The 23,142-nt window shown below is 36.1% G+C and overlaps 1 protein-coding gene across 4 annotated transcripts in view; it reads right to left on the minus strand.

The window, feature by feature from the left end:
- The window catches only part of osbpl8 (oxysterol binding protein-like 8), a 100,081-nt gene that overhangs the window by 40,304 nt on the left and 36,635 nt on the right, over positions 1-23,142 (minus strand). For 2 of the 4 annotated variants that reach the window (XM_066723600.1, XM_066723598.1), the window contains exon 4: positions 3,285-3,321. The exons of 1 other annotated variant lie outside the window; for it this stretch is intronic. In XM_066723600.1, coding sequence (XP_066579697.1) covers positions 3,285-3,321 — 37 coding nt within the window. Of the gene's footprint in view, positions 1-3,284; positions 3,322-5,392; positions 5,614-23,142 lie in introns of those variants that run through there. One more of the 4 variants, XM_066723599.1, reaches the window with a different exon arrangement.

A 23,142-nucleotide genomic window follows, 5' to 3' on the forward strand; every position in this document is an offset into this window, starting at 1 on the left:
TTCAGGTAAAACATGATTAATAGAAATAATCATTAATAGTCCTTCATTAGGCTTTTCTTGTAATAAAAGCAAAAACAAAAAACAAATAATAGTCAATACTGCCCTCCAGTGGTACAAACAATCAGTGCATCCAATTTGGCTTCACAATTCTACATTTCTAGCCTTTCCTATACATTTTTCCTTCAGACTGAAAATACCCGTAACATACCTGTTATTATTTATTTCAGACTTTTAGATTGCAGATACTGACTGCAGATAATAAAATTCATATCCACAAAGAAATCAATATTTGTTTTCCAAAAAAATGTAATAGGTTTCAAATGGTATAGCTGTCCTGTACTTTACAGTTGACCTTCCATATAGTAGGTGTAAAGGTGTAACTTGTGTGTACATAGTCAAGTAAAATGTAAACTTTTTTCCATTACAAATATGCAACACGTTCTGCAAGCACCTACACTCATTGACAGCATTATTTATGGTTAACATTTAAATAACTAAGATCCATAAGGGCAAAACAACAACAGTTACAGTTCTTACAAAGCTAGAACCCTTAGTTGCTTGCCAAATCACATGATGTGTTTACATGCCTAATGAAGCACATGGTTACAGGGTGACGTTAGTGGTAACCTGCAGTGTTGACAGGAGGCGGCGAGTGCACTGTCGGTGTGAACACACTGCCGAGGAGAGGCAGCGCTTCAGAAAACAGGGAATGGGCCACAGCCATGGTGTTGACTTGCTAAGAGTAGGAAGCTGGCAAGTTGTCTGTGCCAGTGTGTGTTCACAGTGTATACAGCAAACCCACAGCCCAGTTTGGAATCAGTATACAAATCTTTGCCTGTCAATCTATCTTTTTACCTATATTCATATGAATATTATTTAGAAAACAACTGGGTCTTCTGTCACCTCAGTGATTCATCACTGACACACAGAGCATAAACACACCCCCACATTTAAACTATATTCCCTCCAAGTATTAGATGCATGTGTGCCCAGCGCTACTTTGCACTGCTACTGAGCACAGAATGATACTGTCTTTGACTGCATTAAAAAATACAAACATTAGCACTAGGTCAGGGCAGACACGAGGTCAAATGCAAACGAATAGCTTTTAAATGTATCCTATTTGCATTTCACTTGGAATATGAATATCCGAAAACAATGCTTGCATTTGTTTTGAAATAAAGCTTGCAAAACATGTTATTAAAGCATTTGCAGTATTGAGCTGTGCACAACCCCTGATAGGGAAGATCAGACATGCAACATACCAGTTTACTTTCAATGTTGTATTCTGCTGTGCTTACTTGCCCTTTAAACTGCATTTATTAGATATATCCATGTTATTTCTCAATAAACCCACAGAGATCTGCTGACAACTCACATGTGTTAATGTTTGCTTAATGCTACTATTGTATAAACTGTGATCTTTGTATTTCACCTTGGATCAAGGCCTCTGTCCAAATAATTATAGAAAAACAAAAGATATAGTTATGTTTTTAAAGTGATAATCAATTAATGTATTCTGCATGGACAATCATTTGAAATGCATTTGGTAAAAAAGTCACATATTTGCATTTGCATTTAGTTCTTGTAGTGACAACCTATTTGCTTTTGCAAACTCATTCTGCAAACAGGAACAATTTTGCACTTCTGAATCAGGGCCTGTATCTTTTTGACCCTCGAAGAAAATGACATTATTGTGGTTTTAAACAGGGCCTCACCCTGCATAGTCTTGTAAAGTGTGTCATTTCAGAATAGTAGCCGCTCACTGATTGGCTAGCGGAGTAGGACAATTAAATCCTCCACTCGCTGAAGGAACAGCCGCAGGAAGGCAGGGGACGGGTACCTGCTGCTTTGTGTCATTACTGCTAAATGGAAACAGTAGGAAGGAGATTGAAAGGTGGAAACCCAACCTAATTAACTGACGAAGAAGGATATTTACACTTTAACAGGCACAGTTTGTGCAAAGCTGTGAGTTTTCTTTGTGTTAGTTATTGTCAAAGGACAAAAAAAAAATCTAAGTTAACAAACAACATCTATTAAGTACAGTTTTCTAAGAACCAAGCAATTGCAATTGGGTTATTCTGAGGCCTGTGTCAAGCTGCAAATATAAGGCTTTAGCTAAAGTGGGTACAGTACAAAATTAAACAAAATGGAACACTGGATAGAAATGTGCTTAGGGCCAGTTAACTTTAATGAACAACATCAAAATCATTTAGTTTTAGTTTTCAGCAATAAGAGAGGCTTGGTACTGAGCAGAATGTACAAATATACAATACATGTTCTTCCTTCTGTTTCAAGCTGCACAAGGCATAATACAATTTTTCTTCTTTTGTCTCAATAATGTCTTAAACATAAGACGCAGGCAATGAAAAAGCTTTCAGCAATGACATTTCACCAGGTTAATGCTCCAGAAAACACACTGAAAAATCCATTGCAACAATTCTGTTTTTTGTTATTAAAAACCCTAATACCACAGAAAGCAGGAATGTACTAGATCCAGCAGGCTGCTATGTGGAGCATGGCATTTAACATCTAATTTCCAAGGTGATGATACACAAACCACTACAGAATAACAAAATGAGTCAGGCAGCATGCTCAGCCTCATCAAGGGAAGTAGAAAAAGGGGTCAACAGTAGAAGTGAAGGGCGTGAATATGAATATTTCAGACACAAACTGGGAGACACAAAGAGATGCGTTTGTTTGGAAATGATGGATTGATGGATATTCTCTTTTTTCAGATGAGGAAGATAGATGTTACACATTTTTATTTCCTTCAGAGCTTGTACTAATATATAATACATATACACAATAGTAAAAAAGAAACATTTCCCAGAGCAACATACATTTGCATTGAAACAAAGCTAAGGTAATGAACAAGGGGAGCTGTTTGATATACAGGGAGTATATTATTTATCTTAACTACATTGAAACACCAATGTACATATTTTATCCTATTTGATGTGTATAATTAATGCATACCTCCTATTTCTTTATTTGATGAACAGAGAGAAAAAAAAACATGGTTCATCCGAGATAAATACTTGCCTTTAGTTACATTACATTAGTATATGTCGAACACAGTTGCTCCTGATGTTTGCTCATTAGTTAAGATAAAGTTCCCCTCATCACACACACCCTTGCACTCTACGTGTGAGTAATATGCGATGTGAAAAGTACAGCACTGGACTTCGTTACAGAGATAAGCCCCTGGCCTTTAGCAAAATGTTACGCTTGCTTTTCTAGTTCATTTTCTGTTTCAAGCCAAAGAAAGGTCAGACACTTACTTGATGTTGCAAGGTGGTCTCTGATCTCTCCATGGTGCTGTTAGTAGATTTGTGGGGGGATTTGGTGAAGGGGAGGCAGTCACAGAATCCAGCCAGATGGGGTTGAACAGTTTTGTGTTTGTGTGATTGTTTGGTTTGTTTGGTTTGTTTTAAGCATCAAGCAGCAACGGCAGAGGTGGCGCAGCAGCAGGACGAGAGGAGGGAAAGGGAAGAACAAAACAAAATGAGTTAGACCATGTGCAGGGCAGAGCATGCAAACTCAGTGAAACCAAATAAAAAATTAAAACAGTAATACAAATAAAAAAAAATAAGAATAAAAAAATAACAACAACACTCCTACTGAAAAGAAGCAGAATTATTACTGGGTCATGCCTTTAGCCAAGCAGTGCTGTTTAAAGCAAGAAAACTGGCCATATTTCTTCTGCTTTTTGTTTAGCAGCAAAACACAAGAGTGACAATAACACAAAATTAGCCAGGCAGGTCTTCATTGCTATCACACCAAGATAGAGTCGTTCAACTCTCCTGCTCCTTGGCAAAAGCACGCATCATTTCTCACAAACCCGGTGCACTTGGCACTTCGGAAGAAGTTCAACTCCCAAGAGTTCCCTCCACTACTACAATACCATTAATATACTCCTGTGATAACTAATTAACGTGGTGTCTGTTTTTTTGATCTTCCATAATGAATTAATACAAGGAAATGTGGCAAATAAGTGTTTCAATTAATCAGTCTTTTGCCAAACTAATATATTTCTCTTTGTGGCAAAACAGTGGAAAAGATTCTAGAGACACTTGTGTTGGAATTTCTAAAACTATATAATAGCAAATGTATGCAGAAAATAACACAATGTAGGTTAAGTATTTACACACATGACGAGAATGTAGGCACAACTGGAATGAGATCACAAATATATGTTTTGCTAGAAAAGGTTTTGGCTAAAGAGATTCAAATTGGGGACCTCATCTTTCACTATATGTCACCCTCTTCATACCTTCCGGACCTGGAAAATATCATATGATACAAAAAAAAAGAAAAAAAAGAAAAAGCAGATGACTTCAGTTTATGATGCCTGGGTTGGTATCTAAATGTTAGTGATATACATTTAATTTCTAAGCTCATACCCTGGGAGGCACTGAGATGCATCAAAATGCCATCACACTACCATTTCAAGATGAGGGTCCTGTAACTTACAGCCATTAACAGAGACAATATATTTCTGATGGACCTGATTTCCCTCCTTTGGTTGTCTTTATTGTATGAATAATCTTTCTAAAAGCAATAATTATCCACCTTCAGGAATGTGATAGAAGTATATTTTCAATACCAAACCAAAGAAAAGCACTGAGAGAGGAATAAAGTGTAATGATATCAGCAGAGATTTGTCACACTGTGCTCCGTTCACTATAAACCCAAATACTGCTAACACAAGCAATTAAAGTAATCTTTTCTTTAGGTGACACCATTCACAATATTTAAACCAACATGTTTGCATTTAATATCTTTATGAAATAGGGGGAAAAAAGTATTAATTAATTCATATTACGTATGATAGTCTTGAGTATGGCAACTTTTTAATATAGTCATTGTATTGGATTACTTATGCAGGCTTATAAGGAAGATTAGTGAGCTCTTGTGCATTGTTTAAACACAGACTGAACAAAATACTGTTTTTTTATTTTGCTTAAGTCAAATCTCAATCAGGACTGTGGAGTGCACACAATTGTACTCAATGACTTAAGCATTACTCTAATTAAGAGGATTTTCACACAGTTTTTTCTCAGGTTTCTAGATTTATGACTTTACACCCCCACGCCTTCCACCCCCCCACACACACACCCCCTTTAAAACAATATTGACATTGTAAAGTGAGGTTTGTAAGACTTTTCCACGTTTTCCCATGACTAATAAACAGGGCATAAGGCTGTCGCAAATGCAGCAAATCCAGAAACACAATTACAGGATGAACGCTATTCCACAGACAGCGTTCCCCACACATTACAGCAGATAAGAATAACTAACGTGACAACAGGATGACAGGCGAAGCTTCCAACAGAAACCTGTACTTATGTAAACTGAAGCTGGCATAGTTAAAGAATTGCTCACAAACCATCAGGTAGAGTTCACACTGACGCTCATCTCGGTCAGCTGCTCCTGCCTGCGCATTTCCAGGCTTCGCGACACAACGTTTTTCCGCATGACAGTAAAAACAGGATTTCTCCGAGCTCCAGGTTTTCCCAGTTCACAGTCCTGGCAGGGAGGTAGTGTCACAATATCCAGGTCAGCATTGGATGAATGCGGTTTCAAGTACTGGGGGTTTCGGAGAGTTCAGACATCAGAGAAACCTTTGACTATCTGCCAGCCCATCATCTGTCAGATATGCAGCATAGATTCAAAAGTTAAAACCAGGCAATGATAGGGAACCCTTCAACTGGAGTCTTGTGAGCAGAAAATTCCAGTAAGGAGTAAAATATGTCACAGTAAGCCTGCCTCCTGGCCCTCCCCTGTACCACTAAGCAGACCTCTATTCCTAACTGCAAACCTGCATATGGAGCTGAAGAGGAACAAAGGATTTTTTTTTTTTTATTACCAAATCTTTCACTCTGACAATATATTTCAGTTACTTACCCAATACTTTTATAATATATTATACTTTTATACTTTTATTTGCACTTATGTTGTAAGTCGCCCTGGATAAGGGCGTCTGCCAATAAATAAAATAAATAAATAATAATATATATATATATATTTTAGACCGTTCTATTGCCTTTTATGGTTCTTTTCAGTCTTACAGCACCTTCAACAGGTTGTTCTCTTTTCAATAATAAAGTCAAACCTGACAGCAGGGAAGCTTCAACTAAACTCTCCAACTCCATGAAGTGGCAAAATGCAATAACTGTAACAGCAAAGAAATACAAAAAGCAAAAAAAAAAAAAAAAAAAAAAAAACCTAAGTAAAATAAAACAACGAAAAATCATAACAGCAATCTCTCTGCATTATATTTACATACTAGGGTATATGTATAAATATAAATATGCAAATGCCAGTCTCTGGACCCAGAGCATATCAGTGTGATTTTGCAGCAGCAGCAGCCAGTTTACATCATAAACCATTCCATCCAGCAGTTGATTCAGGCAGGTTATTGGTATTTCTGTCTCCAACCCCCTCAGTAATAATGATTCAATCGAGTTTAAGTGTTTTGATTCATTCCAGTGTTTCTGTTAGGCTTTGTGTATGTGTTATAGTTACTGCACAATTCACGATGCAGTAGATTAAAATGTATGAGAGTGCATAAGACACAAATGTGGGTCATTCAGAAGATCATTGTTAATGTTGCGGGGGCTTTTATTACTCCATACCCAACCCGCTAAAGGGCTTACTTGTTCCTTGTTATTAATAAATAATCGAAAAGAGAAATATATAATAAAGAAATTAAAAAGTATACAAGCAAGACTTTGAGAAATCCCTTAGTCCCTAGGTGTGGTACTCCGTTCATCATTTTATCAACACCCAATATCTCACTCTACGCCACACCCTAGAGACCTCTGAACGGAGACCGAGCACTCATGTACAGCAGCACTAGTTCAGCAGATAATTTCCAACGGATTTATTATGATGCCAAACTGCACACGGTATATTTTAACGCTTGCTGATTTATTCATAATATTTCCCTCTGTTACCAAGCTTTTGTAAAGAGCAGCATTGTCATTAAAAAAAATAATTTGACAGACTATGCTAGCAATAGCCTGAACGCCCTGTGGCCCATGTCTTGGTTTTCTGCCTCCTGCCTTCTCATACTTTCAGTTCAGATCAATATCTGACGTTGGATGCTATGCCCGCAAAGTTGACATTTTCTAATTTTCTTACTCATAGCAGCTAAGGCTGTATCACACCTTAAAAATGCTTTGGGCTCTAGTGCTTTCATCAGGCAGATTAAGAAAATGTCAACAGTAGAGAAACAATTACAATAGTAGAAATTGTCTCCCCTCCAAACAAATAATCAAAGAAACCACTGACAAGAAAAAACGCGTACATTGTTTTTTTTTCTTCAGAAAGGGATTACCTCAGGCAAACAGCAAAAATAGCACAATGGGCTTCGAGGTCAACATCAATCTGTCACATTAGACTTCAAAATCAATCAGCACTGTAATAAAACCTAATGCATTTTTCATCCCGCCTGTGTTTCCTCTAATGATCTAAATAAAAATGAAATGTAAAAATAAGCAGCTCCATACACAAACACACATAATAATGTCTCATTACGGCTGCCAGCTTAAGAAGCTTTTCAAGGCAAGAATGCATCTTACACAAAGTAAATCTGGGTTTATGAGTTATGGATTCATTTCCCTAAATTACGAATGTTCCTAAACATTTCTTATGTATAGTTTCATGCTCCAGATTAATGGCAAGGCAGTCTAAGAGGACGCACAGGTACTGCATAATAACAGAATCTACACTTTCTGCCCACTTTTACATGCAGTGTGAAAACCTGTCCATATGGAGAAAGCTTTATTTTAGCATCCACAGATAAAGAAACCAGGGCTGTTTGCAAATTTGGGAAATATTTCTGCAAAACTCAGTCCAAGAGTTGCTTTGGTCTTTGACAGCAGGCATCAGCAGGGTTGTCAGAGTTCTGTCAGTTATCTGTAGGATAAGTTTAAGTAACATAAACCAACAGGAACAAAATATTCTGGATGCGAAACTTCCAGCTGATTCATAGACCTCAGTGAGCAGATTAGCAGACATTTCAGGAAAACAAATACGTGTTTTAAATATTTAAATAGTACTATGAGAAAAATGAATAAAATAACTGAATTATTTACTTTCTGTATGCGTCATTGTATCATAACACTCTTTTCCCCTCAAGAACATATTATGCAGAGGAGTAGCATAAGTTAATTATAATGAAAAAAAAGTTAATTAGCGCTATAAGTAATACTTGAATCTAGTACTGGAAAACATATCAATGACCATGTGGCTTTCTTGTGTGTGATGCAGTCTTCACACCCTTCCAAAGAATTTCAAATTAGGGTTTGATGTGCTTGGATGACAACAAGAAACCTTTAATGAACATTTTCTTAAGATTGTTCAAAATGGAAAGAAAAAACCCTTAAAACACACACACACACACACACAGTATTTCCATAAAAATATAAAATGCCAAAACCTATAGAATTCTATAGAACATTCCGCATCTGAGCTCTCCTAAAAGGAATGTAGAATATTATCAAAAATTATAAAAATAACATTTGTCCTTCTTGACTAACTTGACCCTAAATTGGTCCGTTACCTTGCCATGACTCATATCTGTAACAAACAGAATTAGTGCCGAGCTTTCAAAACCATCACATCTGAGTATTCAATCCAATACAAGACACAAAGGGCCATCTTCACAAAACTCATTGTGAGAACTAAATAAATAAAAAATAAAGAAATTTAAAAAGTATACAAGCAAGACTTCGAGAAATCCCTTAGTCCCTAGGTGTGGTAGTCCGTTTTTATCAACACCCAACATATCTCTCTACCCCACACCCTAGAGAGCTCTGAACAGAGACAGGTCATTGATTGTGAACACGTTTTTTCTTACAGAGGAAAAATTCAGTACAAATAAATGGGGAGGTGTCACATAAAACATTCAGAGTGTTGATTTACATTAACAGATCTAAATTAATGTTTTTTAGTTTTATGTTGTACCACTGGGTGTTTGTTTTTCATCTTTTGCCAAAAGGGGTGGTGAAGTCAGCATAAGATTAAAGTTTTATGAATATGGGCTGAATTTCAAACCAATTCATTAAACTGCTTCTTGAATTTAAAATCCCAAGCTGTCAGAAAAACAGAGTGGGCCATTACTATTCTGGCATGGTCTACGAATTCCCTAGATTTATGTTGTCCCAAGTAGCCATTAACCAGTATGATGTGAACATACAACAGTCATTTATTTCAGACTTGCTTAACATAAGAACAATGTAAATAAAAAGTTGCATAAAGTCGTAGTGCTGAAACAGAAAACAGAAATGGATTATAGAATTTGATTAAACGTTCCTGTTAAAGTGTATGACATTTCACATTATACAGCTCTGAAAAAAATTAAGAGACCACTTAAGATTGATTTCTGAACTTGGAGTGGTCTCTTAATTTTTTCCAGAGCTGTATATTGGCCATTTGGTTTAATAAGAATAAATAAGAGATTTCTGTATTATAATCTATTATTTTCAAATGCAAATAACCTTTTTAAAGGTAAGGTCCCACTAATTCTAAAATTAGTGGGGCCTAATATATAAATACCACATATGTCTTTATGTGTTCTTATAGTGTATAAGCAAGATAAATGCCATTCTTCAAGATTGAGTACATCATATAAGAAACTAAAAAAAAAAAAAATACAAAAAATGTCAAAATATTGGCGGATGTCAAACTTCAGTGTCATGTCATAACATCCTGAGAAGCTACTTGATAATACTGTTGGGAAGACAAATCTGGTGATTCTTTGCTTTTCCACTATCCAGGATGTCCGGGTGTAGTTTCTGCACTAACTCGTGACATCCGGCATTATTTGATATGTTTTCAATTTTACATTTTTAATAGTTTCTTATATGATTGTCTCGATCTGGAAGAGTGGTATGTATCTTATTCACAGAAAGGCATACAGGCTACTACAATCTGCATTTTTACTAAAAACATACATCTCTAACCACAGTCAAATGGGAAGCATGAAAAGTATGTATGTATATATGTATATATGTATGTATCTAGGTAAAACACCCTTTAATTCATACAAATATAACAACTATGCAGATACTCAAACAGACAGATTCTACAGAACCATCCAGCCAGTCTAGAGATTTCCAAAGATCCAGATCGATGGAAGAGAATGAGACAGAGCTCATTATTCAAAACAGCTTGAAAAGCATGCATGCTCTGCTGATCGCACTGCTTACAGCAAGCACAGCCAATTAATGAAAAACACATAAGAATCATTTTGGTCAAACATTAGACAACCTGTACCATCACGGTCGGAGTAAATCACTAACAGCATTGGAAACAGCAGTACAAATAACAAAGACATTCACCTTACATCTGATACAGTAATTTGAAGAATAATTTCCCCCATTCAGACATTTATGCTGCCATCATACCTCCCATTTGTGATTATAATCAGGGACACTTTGCATCTTGTTATTATTTTTAATCTGGGATGTAGGCCTAACCTACAGATGAATTGATCTACATTCCTGGGTTAGCAATATATCAAAAACTAAATCTGCAGCTTCTGAACTACAGTGGTAAAAGGCAGCAGTGGCATTATATTAAAGTAAAAATGCCCCCCCGATATCTTTGTTAAAGAGAAAAAATTCTACCGCTTTGTGCTCTAATGCCACAGGTAGAGTGGAGAGAAGGACTTGGGGTAGTTATGGCAATAATAAGATAAATGGAAACAAGCAGACAGCTATAAGTGGCCATGATGGTAAAATAAGATCCTAAATGTGACACATGGAAGGTTCTGTAAGCAGTATCATTGCTGGATAACAGTTACTGTTAAGAGGGGAAATGGCACAGTGTGTCAGCTTGTCTAGCCGATACGTACACTGCTTGAGACCGCGCTGCATAGACAGAATGGAAAAAAAAAACATTTAAGTCAACTCCTACGTTTTCTCCAGAAATAGCAGGTCAAAGGAGTTTGGAAATTTCCCAAACAGCTTTAGAAATAAGACAGATTTTAGCCTTCTGGAAGAAGATGATGAGACCTGTCTAAAAGTCTATAAATAAAGCTTCAGCTTGTAACAGATAAAATGGATATTAGATGCAAGTCACTACTGCAATGCTATAAATAAAAACTTCTATACATTTTTTTTTTTTTAATATAAAAAGCAAGATTGTGCTTCTGCATGTAGAATCAAAGTAAACCATGTTGAGTAAAGTTTATGTTCAGGGGAACCTGCTTCACAGGATTATATTTGGTCAGTGTCTTGGATGATGGCAGTCTAACAGCATTTTAGTTAAGTTGTAGTTGACAAATGCTCTGTTCAAAGGGAATGGAAATACAGTCATCTCTTAGCAATTCCTACTGAGCATTTGCGAGTGGGGTGGGGGCTCTTAAAGAAGGTGAGGAAGGAGCCAAGACTTCTATAGGAGAAGTCTGCACATGAAAAGCATCTGCTGCTACTTAGACCGAGAAGGATTACAGGAAAGGAAGATAAGGGAATAGGAAAGACTTCAAGAGGGATCTAGCTCCAGGTTAAGGACCTTCTCTGAAAATCAAGGAAGGAAGGCAGGCAGGTGTGGAGGAAAAAGTAGGAGAAAGATAGCCAGAGAAATAAACCCACATTTCCTCCTGCAGGATATTTAACTTTGTGGGTGTGGTTTAATATTTGTATTGTTTGAGATAAAGTTACAGGAATCTTTCAAGCTACTGGTCTATGAAACCTACCATCTGTACCTTGCACTGCAGTAAGTGTAAACATTGTTTTTTCACAGAAGGACCATGCAGGGGCACGGCAGACAATTGAATACAGAAGTATTTGCATTAAATAATAAAATACAGCACATACCATACAGACTCAAACTGAAACCTTGCCATATGCTCCATTCATAAGATTAAACATCCTAGGAAATAGATTCCTTGATACCCCTGAACAGAGATTATTTTTACATTTCCTTTCCCTTTAAAATGCTGTGGTATATTAAAGGGTGATTATAGCACCATTTCTATACTGCATAAAAATGCACAAATTGAAATTTAGAAAGTTTATAGAGCAGCACATTTTTGGACAATTCACTAGAAATGACTAGAAATAGTGCAAATAATGATTGGGTTTTGCAAAGTTTTTAAATTACAATAAATCTCCCAGAATTGAGGAGTTGGGTCTTGATACACGAAACCTTGGTATAGTAATTGCAAAATGGTATAACCTGCTTACAAATTATTTAGATGGTCAACTCAGTGAGTCATCAATCTTGAAAAATACAATCACACAGAACTGATCACACAATTCTAAAACTTTATGATTAAGTAATATTCCACTATTGCATGAGCTGCATGATTATACTGCAATTAAAATTTATTTAAAAGTATTGCTTTAATCAACGCCCACGTTTGAATAATCATCCGTCCCCTGCCTCTGTGCTCAAATTTGAAATGTCTCTATTATTTTGTTGCATTAATTACATTGTTCAAAAACCACCCAAAGGGAAAATCTCACAGCCTTTGATTATTCAGTCTTTATACCACACTGCCCATTTGGAAAACATTGTTATTCTTACTAACTTTACAGAAACAATGGCATGTCTTTATGTAGTAATAATGGAAGATGCCAGATTCCTTTTTGTTAAATAATATCTGTGTTTCTCTTAGTTTGATTTGTTTTTAATGGATAGTACAAATAAATCTAATATTTCTCCATGACTTCATTTCACTTTAAAACTGAAAGTGAGATTCTCTCCTCATTTCCTGTTTTTATGAAGTGCAAAAAAAAAAAGACCATGTTAACAAGTTACTTTTTGAAAGCCGTTGCAAAAGCCATACAAGGTCTATGATGCAGATGCTTCGAAAGCAACTTCACCTTTTTCATTGTTTCCAGTTAAAACACTTGATGCAGTAAATTATATTTAAATCAAAATTAAATTATGTTATCTGCTTTGGATTAGTCTAACTAAGTGGACTGCTGAACCTTAGGAATGCTAACAGTTCATGTCAAGTTCTACTGGAAATAAATACTGTAATCATATTGCCCAAGTCAGTGCCCACTGGTTTTTCCGATTTAACCCCGACCTCTTTTCCTCCTGACAGTGCTCTTAAGATTTTTTTAAGTATGTGATTTTGTCTGCGAGTTATGCATTTATTGGTTGTGCTACATAGTTCAGAACTGAAGATACTACACGTCTGCTGAATCATCACCGTAATTCACTGCTCATAAACAAATCAGGTTAGAAGCAATCTTCAGGTACCTGTCATAGCAGCACCGCTCCACTAATGCACAGTGAAGAAGAAATATGTGAGGGTTTCAATAATTTAAATACAAACACAAGGTCCTCCCCTACCAAACACACACACACATACATTTCAGAGCCGTAAAAACCCACTGCATCTCAGCTACAAACCCTATCATTGAACTAGAGCCAAACATACATATGAATGGATACAACCATTCAAATACCCTGTGTGGGAGAGCTGCAAATCCTACAACACGATGAACAAATAATGTAAAATAAAACGAATAGCCTATATTTCACCTTTTAAATGTTTATCTCTCAGGCTGCTGCACTCTGTTTAGACAATGGAGCATGTGGCCTTTTCGAACACAACAGAAGATGCCTACAAGAGACACACATGGCCCCTCTAGTGTTTTCCACACAGATGATGCGTTAATTGCTGACTCACCAGATGACCACTGGAAAAATCATCATGATACAACCACTCCAGCACTTGTATGATCTTATAGCAGTGTAGACTGCAGGTTTTTATAATGGTTTAACAGAGTCAGGCTTTTATGTTAGTAAATCCTACCACATACAGAAAGCATAGCCTAGATAATGTAACAGACATTTACAACAATCAGTTTAGATGTCAGAGCCAAGTTCAGACATGGTCTTTCAACTGTCCACCTTTCCCAGAGGAAATACAAAACGCACAAAACAAAGGCATTTCATAAACATGCCCTAAAATCTACAGTCACTTGAAACAATGCATTTTAGTGGATCACTTGAAATACACATTTCAGATACATGACTTATGGTCTGTAATGAAACTTTTCACTTCCCACAGGAAGTGTCACAACTTCTGCTAAAAAAGAGAAAAGTCAAATTACCTGGTTCAGGCTTGGTTCCTCTCCGAGTGCTACAGGTTGCACAACTGAAAGCTTGACATCAGCTTTATCAGTTGCTCTCAGAGAGACTTAGTCCAGGGAGAAAGGAGCTGAGATGATGTTCTGTGGGACAGACTTTTCGACCACATTTATCTGGTTTCAATTAAATTAAAACCTTAAGACAAGAAAGTATCACGTGAACTCTGTCCAAATTGTGTCACTATTCCATAAAAATAGATTTAAAAAAAAGATAAGAACAAATAGGGGACAGGGAAACATACTAACTGCAGAGATGATCACTCTTCAAACTTCAACAACACCACCATAAATATAGAACATGATTTAAATGTATTTTGTCAATTGCCAATTTAAAGAGACACATTTGCCTATTTAGTAATGCACTAACCAACGGTATGGATTAAAAACCACAGTTCATTGATTTCCTTTTGATGAACATTTCATACACCATATTGTCCGAAAAGTATTTTATTTTTATTTATAACCTATTATTGTATCATCCCTTGAGATTCCTCTGCCTCTTGTAAGACGTACAAAAACATGTCTGTTGCATCATTCAAGGGTAAAATGAATCAGTTTAGTGATACTTTACTAATTTAATCTGTTTAAAAGAGTTCGTGTGATTTCAATGTTGAACTAACACTGCAAATGTGCATTCTTCGGACTTCAATATTCCTTAAAAACATACAACATTGTTACCTTTGTTACCTAACTTACCTTAATCAAAAATCTCAATTGTATATAACCCTTAATAAAAATGTATTCTGTGGTAAAAACCATTTACATTTCTTACAGTTTCAAACACGTGTGTGTGTGTGTGTGTCTCTCTCTCTCTCTCTCTCTCATATATATATATATATATATATATATATATATATATATATCAGTTTCTCTGGTTTTACTATTTATAGGTAGGTGTTTGGGTAAAATTAACATTTTTGTTTTATTCTATAAACTACTGACAACATTTCTCCCAAATTCCAAATAAAAATATGAATGGAATGGCTGCCATATATATATATATATATATATATATATATATATATATACATACACACACACACACACACACACACACACATATATATATATCAGTCAATAAGAAAGTCAATAGAAAGTTACTGATTGTCTTTTAAACAGGATTACCATTGAACTCAATCATTCATGTTTTTTTTCCAAAGGGATAAGGAAAGATTGTAGCATAGTGTTTTAAAACCACTCCCCATCTCTTCATGCCTAGTTTTCTTAGAAAAGATCTCTTCAGATCAGAGCTGGAAGAAAATACATACTGCGTTTGCTGTGGTCTGACTGTAAGACGTTCTTCTGTTTGGCGTCTCTGTCGGCTGATTAATAGGAAGCCCCCCTGGTGCCACGAAGTGGCCCCCAGTCTTAGCGCTGAGCCCTGGCTATGCAGCGCAGTGCAGGCTCCTGCCCGGCTCTGGCCCTCTGCCCTGCTGCCGTGATGTTCGACCTGTCAAACTCAGCTGCAGCTGTCTCCGCTGACACACGACAAGCCCACTAGAGAGCAGGAGTCTCTTTTTCTAACTGCCTGCTCCCAAGGTCCTGGCTCTCCGCACTCTCTTGCTCTCTGTTCCTCCCAATTTCTCATATTCTAGCTTTTTCTCCTTTCATGTCTCTCTCTCTCTCTCTCTCTCTCTCTCTCTCTCTTGCTCTCTAGCAAAAAGGGAGGACCATGTGCACCAGTTATTTCAGGCCTCTCTGCACCAGTAAACTGAATAGGGATTTAATTTCCCTTGTTATCATGGAAAAACAAACACCAACCAATAAGGAAGCCCTGAAAAGTTATTTATCGTATTAGAATTCTCTTGGGTATTCTGCTCTCGGGGCTCATTTAATTTAGATTTTCACTTCCCTTTTCACTAGTATAACAGCTAGCAAGTTAAATCTTATCCAATAATTTGAAAATCCTCTCTATCTCATTGTCCTGTGTTGCTATTTTTGTTGAGTACAAATAATTTATAATCTTAAAAATGGATTGGATGATTTGCATAAAATAATAAAGCACCTTGTGAAATGTAAGGGCTAAATATGAAACCCGCATTTTTATAGAGACACAGATTTGAAATTAAAATATGAATTAATTGCTCCTATGTACTTTAATCTAAGAGTACAAGAAACTGTAAAAGATACACTGGAATATGTTGGTTTGTGGAGTACAGCACTTGTTATAAATATACAGGGGTTTGTAGATAAGGGACTTTCCGATGGTTTAATCTCCCAAGTATTTTTTTTTTTGGGTGGTAATTTGTTTATGCATTCGCTTGTCGACTTGCTAGAAGCTATAAATGTACAGTCTCATTGTCTCCCTCAGTCCTATTTTTAGGTCAGTTGAGTACTTTCTTTGTATGTTTGTTTGAAATAGGACATAAGAAAGCTCACCTAATGGCTCTGCCCCTGAACTCAGACACATCTTCTTTGTATACAGCTCAAGTTCAATTAGGCTACATTTTAAGTACACTTATAAAACCATTATGATAATGTTAGATCCTTAATACCCATTCCTGTAAATGGACAGTCAACTTAGCACTTAGCAGTGTTTCCTGTGACCCAATATATTGAATTTCATTTTAGCTATGATTAATACATGAGCCACTGTGAGAAATGAGTTTATTTCAACACATAACACCCTTTTACAGCAGTTAAACTACTACAATACATTTGAAGAAGGTATACAAAAGGAAAAGACATACAATCTTTGTTTCAGAATTTAGCATTTCAAATGGACAGGGTGTATTTTGCAATAATGCTGGGAAGCCCATCTACTGATTGAGTTTCAAGATTACAAAGATATTTTAGTTAATTAGCCAGCAAGACAGCTAAGTGCTTTTGCAACAGACTGTCAGCAACCAGTTGTATATTCCTATTTACCACCAGCAGACAGGAGCTCAAGAGCAATTCACTCAATACGTTTTATTGATCTGATAAAAGGTTTTGCCATTATATTTTTTTCTTTGTCTTTAAAATGAACTTCAGGTTTGCAGTACAAAGGTATAGACATGACACATAGAAGAGAGCTAAGAAATAAAATGATTTTGAAGATAGTTTAATTCTCGATTTTTCAAAAAATGTTTTAAATTTCATTACACTTATTTTCTACTCTTCATTTTATACAATAACCCAAAGACCTGTGATATTTACATTTTGTATTTATTTCCAGCAGTGACAGCTGTGTATCTTTGCTAAGAACTATAAAAAGTATTTTTAAGAAGCAGAGTATACCACTATTAAAATATGATCCAAGTTTCTAGCTACCTATACCATATGAAATAAAACCAAATAATTGCAATGGTTTAAGTAAGAGCATTTTCTAAATAAAATGGATGTATAAAAATATACTGTGAAAAAATAAAAACTTTTTGTGAGTCTAAATCATCCTGAAAGAAAATACAACAATTAAGCAAAACTCTGCACAATTACCCAGAAACAGCCCTGTGGTAAGAGTGCAGAAATTTTATTAATGACTAATCGCAATGTTCCTTGTACTATGCATCACATGTTTACAGGGGGGAAAGTACTGTCACATCTTTGGACCTATTGAATGGCTAAGTGCTGTGGTTTATCTATAAAATGCTTGTGTGTGTTTAAATCTGTCTTTACAATTCACCCTTTTGTCTGCAAATACACTGCAAAACTTGAGTGAAAACTGAATATCAGCTCACAGTATGTTTGAACGTCCGCAGTATTTGCTAAACATAAGCATCAAACAGAATCAGTGGGGTTTATTTTTGTACAATTTTCCTTGCAAGAAAGTGACTAATTGTAACCATGCATTGTGCCAGAACAAGACACTGTAAACAGTGGTCTAAGGAGGAAATATACTATAATAGTGCTGAATAAACTTAACTGCTAATAGAAAACAACAGCAACATGGGAACAGAATTGGTTGTTGAAGGGAGACAGAAACAGCCCTGTCAAACACTACTTTGGACACTACTACTACATCATTACAAATACTTAAACTGAATTCAGATTCTCTCTAACAAAAGAGGGAATATGTTGTTCTCGTATAATGTAAGAAGAACAATGCTGGTAATTGTTGTATCATACAAGATTACCCTGACACTGCAGGTCCTGGTTTCAAACAGGGTTTTCATAATGAGCAGCATGTTCACTGCAGTTTCGTGTGATTGCAGCAGGTTCGTTTTTGATTGTGTCTTGGTTTGATGTGGTGTGGCTTATGGTCCCATGATTACAAACCTTTTTAGACCGGGCTGGAAATAGGCCTGTATTTGTAATTTGTATGTCCACACATACCCTATGCAAAAAAACAAAACCTCTTTTCACAAATGAACACAACCACCCCATAGGGACAATGACCCTTCATGCAGGAATATTGCTTGTGTAACATGTTATTTTTCTATAATAATTCCCACTGACATTAACTTTGCTGTTTGCCTATAAAATCTGCTTCCCACAATGTGAAGAGTTTACCTGGAGTTAACACCCCATGTCCCAGAGACCGGGGTTAGTTACTTCATTGACTGTCTCTGGGTCAAATCCATGGAGTTCTGAGCGGAGTACTGCAATACATACATTTAAAATACAACTATCAACACATAGACATATAAACCACATATGTGATAGTGCTATAGTAGATTTTGTAAGAATTTGCAGTAGTTCAGTTGTTCAGATGTTGGTTACATAGAAAAAAAAACTGAAAACTAATGCAAAATCAACAGCATGGACAATTAAGCAACCTCTGATTAAATCAATTCCACTGAAATCTAATCTGCATATATTTTATATGTGAACACATTATACAATACAAACATTATGCATACATTCATGGCACAAGAATACACGGTTATGTGCACCTGAAAGTTATTTATTTTTATTTAAAGTGAAGGATAAAAGAAAGCAGTTAAACAATGACATAATGCCATCTGCACTCTCTGCTTATTGCATGTATCCCACAAACCAAACTATACATCTCCCTATATTATATCAGATCTAAGCCATTCTCAACTGGTGGATCTGTTTAGATTGCTATATAATCTACTGCAGCATAAATACATCTTGACAACACTTATCAACCCTTACTGCCAAGATGTTTCATGGGAAGAGAATTTAATTTGTGTAAATGCCTTTTTTTTACCCATTTGAATTTCACAATTAAACAGTTTAGCTATTCGTTTTTAGTTAGCAAGACAAATAGCCATACAACCTGGAACCAAAAAAACAAAAAGGAGAACACATTTATTATACAGCAAGTAATAGGATATTCAAGAGGTCAGAAATTAAATACCAGAAAAGAGGATATATAATTTCCACTATATCTAATTATGTATCAGCAATACCAAAGAAGTTGCCTCCAGCTACAGTAATACCCATCAGTTGACTCATGCTTAATGGAAAGTTGATTAAATCTAGGACAATTTTTGCATTCACCAAATTATTACAAAATAATAATACAATGAAATTAATCATAATCAAAATAAAAAATCTTACTTATTATTTGATTTTCCTTTATTTATTTTTTTACCAATCATTATTGAAAGGTTTTTAAGTATATGGCCAGCCTTAATGTGAGCTCTAGTACCACAGCAGCGACTCAGGGAAGCTACAAATGAAGTTAGTAAATGTGATTTTATAACAAACGTTTACCACTAGAGGAATTACGGCAGGCAACAATTTCACTCTGTATATTTTCTTGTTCTAATGTGAACTTATAGTTTGTACTATGTTTGTCATAATGTCCGTTGTACATTGACACCTCTGCAATTGGAAAATCATCAGGTTTGGCAGCTAGGGTGTTGATGGGTGTTGTCATGGCAATGTGGCCTACGAGCTGGAATGTGGTTGGTTAGATAAAAAATTACGCCAAAGCAAAAAAAAAAAAATATATAGGAAATGATTATTTTTGATGCTGTCGGTTTTACACGATGTGGCCAGTGTGAGAGCTTCCATAGAAATACTGCATTCTAAAAAAATAAGAATTTACACCAGACTTTCACACCTTGGTGTTGTATAATTTGATCCATTGCGAATAGGTAGCCTACATAAAAATGTGTAACAATACCTCTTACAGATTTGAATATCTGACATTTTGTTTTAAACCAAACCCCAGTATGGTCAGCATTCTCCATGCTACACCTGAAAAGCTGTTATGCGTGAGTTACTGGGATTTGAATAACCAGCATGAAAATTCCAGAAAATCTCCATGCAAATCTTGTCTGAAATTAGAACAGTAGCAGAAATAAAAACTTCAGTGGTACAGCCAAATAGGCAATACAGCTATGGACCACTGCAAAATTATCAGTTTCTCTGGTTTTACTATTTATAGGTATGTGTTTAGGTAAAATTTACATTTTTGTTTTATTCTATAAACTACTGCCAACATTTCTACCAAATTCCAAATAAAAATATGAATGGAATGGAATGGCTTCCATACTTTGCAGTGGTCTCCTAATTTTTTTCAGAGCTATATATATATATATATATATATATATATATATATATATATATATATATATATATATATGATATAGATATCGATATAAAATAAAAACCCAAGTTGAATACCCAAGTTATTTAGTCAGTGATGATAAGAAGTCTACAATGTCAAGAGGTCATTCAGCCCATCACAGCTTGTTCGCATCATGTTGGGAGGAGTCCAGTGAACTAAATTACCCCAGGCACTGACCATAACCAGAAAAACAGAAAAAACGAAAGCTTTCAAGTATCTGTTGTAAATCTGCTTACTTTGCAACTCCCTGCATGGGATGAACCAAGATTGAAATGACTACTGGAGTCAACATTAATTTCCTTCAGGGCAGTTTATAGAGCTCAGCCAAGTCTTGAAAATGAAATGTGGTGCATTTAATTTGCCAGCTTTATTTCCAAATGCTCCTGGAAACGGCAAAATCACAACCAGACTTATCAAATCTAATCCTGTACATTCCATAGCTAAATTATGTCCTTTACACATTACAACCAACAGCATCTAGGGATTACTTGATTTCAGGACAGACGTGCAACCCAAATACTATAGATTCTGAAGTTCAATAAATGAATTTTGACCCAGTCAACCTCTTATCTAATAATCTGTCATAACATCCCTTTGATATATGTATTGTCCTTTCATAATATATTAGTGTCTGAAAAGTGATGAGACAGCTAAAGCAGCTGACTTTTCCATTTATCCACTAACAACAATTAGACATGAGCTGAAATCTATTGAAGTCTCCATCTCCCTGCATTCAATAATAGTCATAAGAACATAAGAAAGTGTCCAATCGAGAGGAGGCCATTCGCCCCATCGTGCTCGTTTGGTGTCCATTAATAAGTAAGTGATCCAAGGATCCTATCCAGTCTATTTTTAAATGTTCCCAAATTTTCAGCTTCAACCACAATCGCTGGTGGTACTCGCTGTCTGACAATAAAATGGTTTCCCGTTTATGTGCTATTCCTTGAGGGTAGAGTAGAAGGCAAACTTAAGACAAATTATGACATTTCAACAAGTAGTCCCTCACTAGGTCACTGTGGCAATCAATGAAATCAATACTAATGGCAAGAGAACAGCATCAGCTTCAATGCAATGCTTTAACAGCACACCTCCAGCAATGCAAAAAGCAAAGCAGAAGAGCAGTAAAACCGGACTGGCACACTGAGTCAAAGGCCAGGGTTTTCCTCAGGTAACAAATGCACAGCTGTGTTAGATACAAAACAATACAGCAGTGACAGCAACAACCTTTATTGACACACGGGAGTCCTAACATTTCTAAAAATACAGCAACAAATTGTACAATAAATAAGTAAAGTAAAGGTGCCATCAGGTCTCAGAAGTAACATAAGCAGCTGATGGAAGCCCCAGATCACATGGTCCTGAATGAGAGTGATCGATTTTGCACAGCTTCCTATCACCGAAAAAAACTGACTGGGATTTAGTGCTTCTCTCACTTTGGCAGTAAAACACCCTGAGATCCGGGTTCGAGACAAATTTCCGCTCTATGGGAAATCTTTAATTGCAGATTTTAAAGTCTAGAAACATTTCAGAACCCACAAGAATGACGACCTCACCGTCTTCAAATGGTTTCTTGTTCTTTGCAAGCACATGGACGATTGTGAATGACACGATCGTGGCTGCTTTAGACTGACTTACACATTTCTTAAAAATAGATTGTTGAGAGATCAAGGCTGCCTTCAATTCTCTCGCCTTTACTTTCATCAAGCAACTATTCAGACAGTACTTATTTGCAAACTTCTTGTGGCATTTGGTAAAATGCCCTTCGACTCATCTTTTTTGCCACATTGACACGTCCTTGACAAATTTAAGGGCACACACTTTCCATGGGAGCTTGTAAAGAAAAATTCTTCTTCCCACTCTTCTTTAAAGTTTTGTGTGTGCGTTCTTGCGGTCCTTTGTGCAAGACCTGTGTCACATTGTCATTAAAATGTAAAGTTCTCTCTGTACTTCTGTTTTGCGCAAGGAAATACAGTTCAGAAATTGAAGCCCCGTTGTCATGGGAACGTGACATACAAGCACGGATTCTGTAAATCGTCACTCAACTGGTACTGTGAAAAGGGTGGGGAAGGAAGTTTTATTTTGCTTTTCATGATTGGAGTAAAAAACTAAAATATATACGGTATATTATTTACACGGGCCGTGGGCAACACTGTAGGGTCTGGTGGGCAACATGATGCCTGCGAGTCTTGGGTTGGGGATTGTCTATGGTCAAGAGCATGCGCACATTCAAATGTTTGATCTTTTGCAGACAATGGTTATATAAGGGGAGAGGTTATCAGTGACACCACACTAATCAACTCATAAATTGTTAAAAAAATAAAGTAAAAAGGGTATTGAAAAGAATATAAAACCACTCAAAGGCTGCTCTGTCATGCTGGTAAATAAGCCTCAATGGCAGAGATAGTGTCATGACTTATTTAAGGTGGTTCTATTGCTTTGGTCTTGAACACAGGTCCAAAAGATAATACAGTTTCACATGTCTGTTTTTTGTCTGGTTTTGTTTTGACCAATTATAGTATGTGTGTGTATCTTCATGATGTAGCTGACTTTATA

The sequence above is a fragment of the Amia ocellicauda genome, chromosome 15, assembly GCF_036373705.1.
Source record: "Amia ocellicauda isolate fAmiCal2 chromosome 15, fAmiCal2.hap1, whole genome shotgun sequence".
NCBI lineage: Eukaryota > Metazoa > Chordata > Actinopteri > Amiiformes > Amiidae > Amia > Amia ocellicauda.